The sequence below is a fragment of the Pistacia vera genome, unplaced genomic scaffold, assembly GCF_008641045.1.
Source record: "Pistacia vera cultivar Batoury unplaced genomic scaffold, PisVer_v2 Contig62, whole genome shotgun sequence".
Classification (NCBI taxonomy): Eukaryota; Viridiplantae; Streptophyta; class Magnoliopsida; order Sapindales; family Anacardiaceae; genus Pistacia; species Pistacia vera.
Genome location: NW_022196468.1, coordinates 7,482 through 17,569, shown reverse-complemented (window position 1 = coordinate 17,569; position 10,088 = coordinate 7,482). Strand labels below are relative to the sequence as shown.

At 34.7% G+C, this 10,088-nt stretch overlaps 1 protein-coding gene and 2 long non-coding RNA genes across 3 annotated transcripts; all 3 read left to right on the top strand.

Moving 5' to 3' along the window:
• The first annotated feature begins 1,396 nt into the window (after nt 1-1,396).
• On the top strand, nt 1,397-3,433 carry LOC116110902 (cell number regulator 8-like). The gene is made up of 2 exons (XM_031397113.1): nt 1,397-1,896; nt 2,600-3,433. Exons 1-2 carry the CDS (start codon nt 1,581-1,583, stop codon nt 2,914-2,916), a joined length of 633 nt encoding a protein of 210 aa, XP_031252973.1. The 5' UTR covers nt 1,397-1,580; the 3' UTR covers nt 2,917-3,433.
• Nucleotides 3,434-3,516: 83 nt separating this feature from the next.
• Nucleotides 3,517-6,815, top strand: LOC116110888. The gene is made up of 3 exons (XR_004124981.1): nt 3,517-5,657; nt 5,923-6,068; nt 6,502-6,815. It is a non-coding gene; the product is annotated as an uncharacterized LOC116110888 (long non-coding RNA).
• A 1,431-nt stretch (nt 6,816-8,246) lies between these two features.
• LOC116110889 lies at nt 8,247-9,740 on the top strand. The gene is made up of 3 exons (XR_004124982.1): nt 8,247-8,582; nt 8,848-8,993; nt 9,427-9,740. It is a non-coding gene; the product is annotated as an uncharacterized LOC116110889 (long non-coding RNA).
• Nucleotides 9,741-10,088: the final 348 nt, after the last annotated feature.

Below are 10,088 nucleotides of genomic sequence, written 5' to 3'. Positions count from 1 at the left end.
TTGCCGGCGGCTGACGGTGGTCTTAAGTGGCTGGGGGTATTTTATTAACTTTTAAACTTTTTTGTGGCTGGGAAGTTTTAGCTAAATTCTCAAATATAAGGGGTCTGGGTAATGGTTATTTGGTAGACATTTAAAGGCAATTGTGATCGGAATGTTATTTAATTAAAGACAAAATAGGTATAAAAATCATATTATCCAGTAATCTTCTAATAACACCCCTTAGGAGGTTATCTGATTACCAACAGTAAATACTATTTGCAACAAAAGTTATAATATTTTATTACTTGTAAACTAAACAAGGGAATCTTGAAAATTAAATGAAGATTACTCCCGTAATCTTATATTAACCTGAACCAAACGGACCCTAAGGATGATGAATTATTATGAATTTTTATATTGTGATTAGAAAACGGGTACGTTCAATTATTATACAACAGTACATATAAATCTTATTAATGCTAGAAATAATCTTTACAGTTGGTAAACATTATCAAAAAAAGTTCTATTATAAGGTGGTCATTAACAAAAGAAATTATCCTTTTAAAAAAAAAATAGTAAACAACATTTTACCACCCAAGGTTTGTCCTAATGACACTTTTTCACCCAAAAAGTTTCAAAATACCAAGTTCCCAAAGTTTACATTCCATTAATACCCAAAATACACTTTATTTTGTCAACTAGTGTTTAACGAGTTTCCAAGAGCCAAGATAAGAGGGTTTTCATAGAGTGAAGACCAATTGATAGAATGGTGGTCACCGATTGAATATTCCTCATCGGAATCAACTGAAAATTAGCCAAGAACAAAAAATCATAACTTTGTGATAGCTGATAATCAGTGAGAAATCAGGTGTCGGAATGAGAGGGGTTTTGTAGAGAAGAGACTGGAGGTTCACATGCTGGTAGTGAAGAGAATTTTTATCACCAGAATCGGCTTTGGGTATTAACGAAATATAAACCTTTGGTAAGGCAGCCATATTTTGAAACTTTTTGGGTGGTAAATGTTATTAAAGCAAATCTTGGGTGGGAAAATGGTTTACACAAAAAATAAAATATTTTTAAACAATATCCCCGGATATTCAAAATATTCTTTAAATCTCAAAAATAAAATTGTTTTTTGGGTACAATAATGCATTGCGCCGTAAGCTTCCTGGAAATTATAAGTAGAATATAACGTGTTATTAATTTTCGAGGTCAAAACCATCATATGATTATTGCCACCCCCAATCGGACGCTACTAAAGCGCATTTAAATTCAACAAACCGCGACGAATACGTTTTGCTTTTGTCTCCACATAAACTAAGATCAATTTTCTTTCAAACATTAAAAAATAATAATAATAATAATAATAATAATTCAATTTCTCATCAGATCCATCAAATACGAAATCAAGACAACAGAAAATGGCTAAGACAAAGCGCGTTTAAATTCAACAAACCGCGACGAACACGCTTTGCTTTTGTCTCCTCATCAACTAAGATAAATTTTCTTTCAAACATTAAAAAAAAAAAAAAAATCATTTCATTTCATTCCATTCCATTTCTCATCAGATCCATCAAATACAAAATCAAAACAAACAGAAAATGGCTAACAATAACAAGAACAGCAACAGCAATGATAACGGCACCGTTGATTCAGAGTCCAGTCCTCTTTTGGAGAAGCAGGTGGTAGAAGAAGAAACCAAGAATGAGAAGAAATCGAACGTTCATACCAATCCGCAAGCTGAGAAATCTGAATCTCTGGCGCCGGAATTCGGTGTATATGGTTTGACCGCGAATGGGCTGCCGTTGACTCACGGGAGTGTGATGGGTGAGCCCATGGGCCGAACCCAGTGGGACTCCTCTCTCTGCGCTTGCCTTGGTCGTAATGATGAATTCTGCAGCAGCGATCTTGAAGTTTGTGAGTGATTCTTTATTGGGTTGATTTTGATTTTAATTGTGAATTTGGAAACTTTGTTGACATGATTTTTTAATATTAGGGTTTTTGATTAATTAGATTTTGGGAAAAAAATGGATATCAGTCTTTTTAAAAATGTGTCATTGTAGATTGTACTTATCAAATACAAAGAAATGAAAGAATACCACTCAAGAAGAAGGGAAAGTAAAATTGGCGTTAGAGAAGCTGATGCGAATGAGGTTTGTTAAGACAAATAGCTTGCTTAAAACCAGAATGCTCAGTTACATTCTTGAATGCGTGACGATGATTAACGGTCAAATTATGATTATCTGCAATTTTGATTTTGTTAATTGCGGTAACAGGAGAAGAAATTATTTGTTTCGCATATTCTTCGTGATCTATTTTTGGGTCTTTGTTTGATTATAATCTGGGTTTAATTTGAAAATGGTAATAAATATGAGTTATTTGCTATGTGCAAGGCTTAAATTTAGAGCTTTTAGTATGAATTTGATTGCTTTAGTTCCTATGGCTTTTGTTCCTCTCATTTATACAAGCATTTTGTTCTTAAGAAATTTTATAGCAAATGAATTTAGAATTTGGGTATACAAAGTTTTGAGTCTGGAGATGTAATTTATTTACAAATTTCCAATCCCTAAATGTTTCTTGGTTTCATTTCTTTTGACGGTTAATCTTGATAACTGGTTAGGTCTTCTTGGAAGCATGGCTCCATGTGTGCTGTATGGAAGCAATGTGGAGAGGCTTGGTTCTGCTCCTGGGACCTTTGCAAATCACTGTCTCCCTTACACTTGTCTGTACCTGATTGGAAATGCCGTCTTGCGTTGTAATTTCCTTGCACCTTGTTTTTCATATCCTAGCCGTACAGCTATTCGTAAGAAATTTAACCTGGAGGCAAGTTACTTTTTTATCTCTCCTTCACCTGAGTTTCTATCTACTTGGATGTCTTTTGATCTTTCTGAGATTTTCATAAATTGTTCATTCTTCTTTGCTACATGTTCATCTTAAGAATAATTACATTTTCATTCTTATTTTCCTTTTGCATGTAAACTCAATCTTCTTGTCTCAAATTACTTTAGGCCATAATTTTCTTCAAAACTTTAACTGATTGATTGAAATGGGTCATGGGTTGCTTTTATTCTTCGTACAAATATTTCTCTTTAAATTTAGGGTACAGCTTTGTTGAGTTTGTTTGTTTCAGATAAAAGTGATGCAGTTTTACAGCCTATTGTGCTTTATTACTTGTGTTAACATTTTCTTCATTGTCAGTGTACCATTTTCTATACACTCCTATGAAATTTGATAATTGGTTTGATAATGTTGTGGGCTTGGCATTTTTTGCAATATTTAGTTCTAATTCAGATGATTTAACTTATTTAAGTAAGTACTTGAGCTACAACACTAATTTTCCTTTCAGTACTCTAGATCATTGTTGTCTGTAAATGATTTGTTTTTTAAGTGCCAACATCACTTTGTTCTGAGTTTTCTTTATTTTGCGTTGTGAGAATATGGGACTTCATTACTTGAATCTTTTTCTTAAAATCATTTTGTGTGTGTATATATATATATATATATATTTTTTTTTTTTTTTNATGCTCAGAATTTTTTATCTTTTTTGGGTGGGGTTTAATTATCCTTAGTTTTCTATCAGTTTTTGGGTGTCTCAGATGAAATCAGGATTTTGAAGGGCTTCAAGTATGTTGTGTATCCTTTATTTTTTCATGGAACATTGTATTCGTCTTTGTTTTTAATTTACTTCATTGAATCACTTTTCTAATTTGTTGTCCTTGGACCAGCTAACTTGTTTTTGTGCATTCATATGTGGGTAGCTTTTTGTTTTTTCCAATATTTTACAAGGTATGGGTCACATTTCTTGATATCTTAATTGCATGTCAAACATCTAAACGAGTAAGATTAGTGATGATGTCAGTTATGCTGTGTCAATACGACAAGTAGGATAGAGGATAAAGTAAAAGTAAATTACTTCCTAAAATAACCACTAAAAATGTATTCTAGATTCTCCATGCTTACACTAACATGTGCATGAAGATACACACACTTGAATAGTTGCCTATAAGTTGATGAGCTATTTCTTTGAAGTTCAAAAGGAGTCATTACCTTCCATGCTAGAAATGATAGTGCTGGGGTGGTATAATTGCTTGCAGCTCATGCTTTTTCTAATTCACCCACGCAAAATTGTTAGCATTTTGATTGGTTATTCACTACTTTATTCTTGTATTCATCATCATCATTATGATCATCAGCTAATTATGGGTCACCATTGACAGAAGATCTTATGTAGCCAATCCTGAGAAAGGGACAGTGTTGGTATATAGAGCTGTATAGGAATCTGTATTTTTTGGGGGCTGACCAAACATGCCCGTGCTAATCACTTCCCTTAGCAGGATAAGCTAAGATTTGTGTCTGATTGATATTGTTTGGGTCGTTCTGAGGTCTGAGCTAATAATATATAGACCTTGAGGTCTTCGCAACATTAGTTGCACCACATTTGAGAACCAAAAGTTAAAAACAAATAAAGATGAAGTAGATGTTGTAGTTCAGAAATTAATGCCTTAAGCATTTGGCTCTGTTGGGTTTGGGCTATCATTTCTTCCTAGGTTCAGGCATGGGCTGGGAGTCTCCAGTCTGAGTTGTATATTGCTGAATTTGTCAGCAATCTGAATAGATAATACATCATATTGACCTGGTCCGTGTCCAGCCCTACTTTGCGACTGTTCTAGAGGTCATTGTCTTCTATGACAGTTGCATATTTACAAAAGGCTTCTCCTATAACGAGTGAACAATTGCCTAATCAACCCTGAGAATTGAAGTCATTTGTTACTCCTGAAAAAGTCATTTTGTATATCCAGATTAATTCCAGAAGAGTCAGATGAGACGGTGAATTTGTGGGGCAATTTGCTAAGACATTGTTGTAAATTTGATACTGGTACTTCCTCCCGCAAGAATAATATTCTTCACCTTGCTTTCAAACAGAAACATTTTTCTTTGAACACACTTCACCTTGCTTAAAATATCCTTTTCAGTCCTGGTTACTGTATATTCTTGGAGTTCTCTATATGTAAATCCTTGTTCAATAATCAACTACTATTTGGAGTTAAAAATGGTGTCAATTCGAAATCTCTAGTAGTTCTGATTTTTAAAATTTGATGGATCACCTCTCAGGCTCTTCTGTGCACGTATCATGCGTGGAGGTTGAATATATATTTTCTGGGGCCTAAGACGCAGAAAATAAATTGGGTTTAAATTGTATATATTGTTGCCCCCAGATCTCACTGTTGTAATATTCTTGAAAGTTCCTACACTTGGGTAATATAATCTACCTACTATATTATGAAAATAAATATAAGAAAATATATATGTTGTAATAGAAAATTTCTTTTAGTTTTATCTCATGTGATAGCCTTCAGTTGAGGGTTTGTGTAATATGTATATGTATGCTCCAGGAGCATCAGAGCATGCATGTCAACAAGCCTGTCCAATTGATCAGAAGACACAAACACTTGCCTTGAGAAATTTAACTGTTTACGATTTTGTTGCTACTTCCTGTTTGATTTGTTATTTTATTGCATATGTTTCTGGAGTTAAAAGGCCCCTGCAGCAGAACTGGGTCTGGGAGTTGATGTGTTCTGTAGATGAATATTACATGTTTGCTATAGTTTTCGTACTCTATCAGCAATCCTGCAGAGGTTCTTGGAATATATTCTACCTGGATTGGTGCTTTTTAGTTGGTAAGAAGAAAATGACTTTACTTGGAGCCAGTGCTTGATTTTCTTGTTCTATAGCTTTTAGATTTAATGTTGTAGTTTTATCTCATGGACCCTTGTAGCGATGTGGTTTCTGTCAATGTGACAATATATGTTATGTTGTAGAGGATGTTGCCTGTTCATGGTAGTGTTGCCCCAGATGGTTTGACATTTTCTCCGCCTGTGTTCTGACAATAGTAATTTTGCTAATTTTATAAGTCTTATTAAAGTTTACTGTTTTGTTTTGTAGGCTGCGGAGCTCATTATGGCTTCAGTTTAAACCCCATCATATTGCTGCTGGTGCTGCCTACCTTGCTGCTAAGTTTCTAAATTTGGATCTTGCTGCTCATCAGAATATCTGGCAGGAGTTCCAGACCACACCGGCAATTCTTCAAGGTATTGTTTTCAGTATTTTTATAATATTTTAATGTTGTATTTGTATGGATACTAACCACTGATAATAACGCGAAATGAGCTTTACAATCATCCGAAGTTTGGATTTCTATAAACATGAGAAGTGGTAGTTAAGAAGCTTCGAGACATTTTCTTCTTTTAATTAAAAACTATGACGCACTTCCATATTTCATCTTTTTTGTAAAAACTTGTCTTCCGGGATTAAATTTTATACTTGTGTCTTGATAAAGTTGTTCAACAATAAATGCATGCACACGGGTTAACTGTCTACTCCCTCATTCTCAGTAAGAACGAGACATAAATTTGTTTAATTTCCACTTTCAAATTTTTGTGCAGAAAATTATTTATTTTCTTTTTAAGTTCTATTTCCCCACATTATGTCTAAATTGTTTGAACTTGTGAATGTTTGATGCAGATGTTTCACAGCAGTTGATGGAGCTCTTCTGATAGAATATTACTTTTTAGTCATAAGGATAAAGGTCAATGATACCCTTTTGCTATGTGGTATATATAATATATATATATATATATATATATATATGTGCATTCTTTTACCAAATCAGGATATGCTTATCAGTAGAATGTAGAATGAGAAGACTTGTGTCTTGAAAGGATTGGATATGTTCATATCGTCTTTCTGAACTGGCTGCAAAGATATTTTGTTACAGGTATCAACTTGTCGGAGCAATGACAAAATGAAATGATGATTAATTTGCCAAATTCTACTCTTTCAGTTTAAAATTGTCTGCATGGTTAGGTAAATATTTCGCAAAATCTTTTAGTATTTGAAGGCCGTTTACGCAAATCATTTCCAGTTTCCTTATAACAAAATTTTGAATAGATCGACTGTATAGCTGATCTGTCTTTTTGCTCAGCCTAAACAAGTATTTTGTTTAGTTTTTCCTTTGAGATTTGAGGGATATTTTATCCACTTTTGTATCCCGCTCTTCGCACAAAAATGATTTTTTTTTTTGTATTAAATAATAATAATAATAATAGTCATTTTAGCTTAGTCGAGCTCAAGCTGGCTTGATAACGAGCTCACGAGCCTGATATTGAGCTCGAGCTCGATACACTGCTGAAGCTGCAGAAAAAATCAGTTTTTAGATGTTGAACAACACGGCACAAGTTGCAAAAATGCAAACAATTGAGTTGCAACTCTAGAAAAAACACTCTCGGAAACTGCAAGTCTTGAACAGCTGGGAACATCCAAGTAGCCTCCCCAGGATGAGCTTCACTTCTAGCTAACAAGAAATTGCAAAACCTGTAGAACTGTCCATGGAACAACAAAAAAATGCAGCAATTAAGTTACAGCTCCACAGCCAGCACCTTCACAAAATTCTCCTCTAAAAACACCGCACACACACAAAAGAAAGCAACTTTCTGTTGCAGCAACTTCAACATGCCCACACTTCACAACCAGCCAACCAAGCATTGCAATCACTGCATATAGGGATGTATACGAGCTGAGTTGAGCTGAGTATCTTGGTACTCGAGCTCGTCTCGTGATGAACAGTATCGAGCTCGAGTTCAAGCTTAATCGAGCTTCAGTATTCGTGTTCGAGCTCGAGCTTGCGAGTGTGAAGGTGTACTCGAGCTCGAGCTCGAGCCTTATTAAAGTTCATAAAAGGACAAACGCAAACTGCCATTAATGGATGAAGTAAGAGAAGATAACGCAAACGCAAACTGACAGAGCAAATGTTTGTAAGAGAAGATAACTCACTTCACTGTCATTAATGTAAAGTCATTGTAGACATAAAGATGAATGTATCCAAAGACTAATAAATAAAATTTCTTACCTGGAAGGCTGGATTGCTGTAACGAACTCACTGGTCTGCAGAGAACAGAGATGATGGTGACTCGGTAAGTCAATGACAGCGAATGACACCAGAGAAGTTGTCCATGACGGCGGCGTGACTCGTGAATCGTGAGTGATTGATTTACGACGAATGGCAGCAGAGAGTTAAGACTTAGGGTTGAACGAAAAATCGCAAATGGGTTTTGACTTTTTGAGTTTTTGTTTCAGCTTTGAAATGGGTTCTGCGTTTTTGTGTATGAATGGGTTATGGGTGCTATTTGCAATTTTGACAACTTAAAAACAAAAAAACTTTTGAAATCTTGCAAATTGGCCCCTAAGCTCGTTAGAACAAGACGATCTCATGTGATAGCCTTCAGTTGAGGGTTTGTGTAATATGTATATGTATGCTCCAGGAGCATCAGAGCATGCATGTCAACAAGCCTGTCCAATTGATCAGAAGACACAAACACTTGCCTTGAGAAATTTAACTGTTTACGATTTTGTTGCTACTTCCTGTTTGATTTGTTATTTTATTGCATATGTTTCTGGAGTTAAAAGGCCCCTGCAGCAGAACTGGGTCTGGGAGTTGATGTGTTCTGTAGATGAATATTACATGTTTGCTATAGTTTTCGTACTCTATCAGCAATCCTGCAGAGGTTCTTGGAATATATTCTACCTGGATTGGTGCTTTTTAGTTGGTAAGAAGAAAATGACTTTACTTGGAGCCAGTGCTTGATTTTCTTGTTCTATAGCTTTTAGATTTAATGTTGTAGTTTTATCTCATGGACCCTTGTAGCGATGTGGTTTCTGTCAATGTGACAATATATGTTATGTTGTAGAGGATGTTGCCTGTTCATGGTAGTGTTGCCCCAGATGGTTTGACATTTTCTCCGCCTGTGTTCTGACAATAGTAATTTTGCTAATTTTATAAGTCTTATTAAAGTTTACTGTTTTGTTTTGTAGGCTGCGGAGCTCATTATGGCTTCAGTTTAAACCCCATCATATTGCTGCTGGTGCTGCCTACCTTGCTGCTAAGTTTCTAAATTTGGATCTTGCTGCTCATCAGAATATCTGGCAGGAGTTCCAGACCACACCGGCAATTCTTCAAGGTATTGTTTTCAGTATTTTTATAATATTTTAATGTTGTATTTGTATGGATACTAACCACTGATAATAACGCGAAATGAGCTTTACAATCATCCGAAGTTTGGATTTCTATAAACATGAGAAGTGGTAGTTAAGAAGCTTCGAGACATTTTCTTCTTTTAATTAAAAACTATGACGCACTTCCATATTTCATCTTTTTTGTAAAAACTTGTCTTCCGGGATTAAATTTTATACTTGTGTCTTGATAAAGTTGTTCAACAATAAATGCATGCACACGGGTTAACTGTCTACTCCCTCATTCTCAGTAAGAACGAGACATAAATTTGTTTAATTTCCACTTTCAAATTTTTGTGCAGAAAATTATTTATTTTCTTTTTAAGTTCTATTTCCCCACATTATGTCTAAATTGTTTGAACTTGTGAATGTTTGATGCAGATGTTTCACAGCAGTTGATGGAGCTCTTCTGATAGAATATTACTTTTTAGTCATAAGGATAAAGGTCAATGATACCCTTTTGCTATGTGGTATATATAATATATATATATATATATATATATATATGTGCATTCTTTTACCAAATCAGGATATGCTTATCAGTAGAATGTAGAATGAGAAGACTTGTGTCTTGAAAGGATTGGATATGTTCATATCGTCTTTCTGAACTGGCTGCAAAGATATTTTGTTACAGGTATCAACTTGTCGGAGCAATGACAAAATGAAATGATGATTAATTTGCCAAATTCTACTCTTTCAGTTTAAAATTGTCTGCATGGTTAGGTAAATATTTCGCAAAATCTTTTAGTATTTGAAGGCCGTTTACGCAAATCATTTCCAGTTTCCTTATAACAAAATTTTGAATAGATCGACTGTATAGCTGATCTGTCTTTTTGCTCAGCCTAAACAAGTATTTTGTTTAGTTTTTCCTTTGAGATTTGAGGGATATTTTATCCACTTTTGTATCCCGCTCTTCGCACAAAAATGATTTTTTTTTTTGTATTAAATAATAATAATAATAATAGTCATTTTAGCTTAGTCGAGCTCAAGCTGGCTTGATAACGAGCTCACGAGCCTGATATTGAGCTCGAGCTCGATACACT

Bases quoted from the DNA above. Each gene is read 5' to 3' on its own strand.
- LOC116110902 (XM_031397113.1), top strand. From the start codon at position 1,581: ATGGCTAACAATAACAAGAACAGCAACAGCAATGATAACGGCACCGTT. The intron at 1,897-2,599 runs GTGAGTGATTCT...ATAACTGGTTAG, and splicing joins CAGCAGCGATCTTGAAGTTT to GTCTTCTTGGAAGCATGGCT.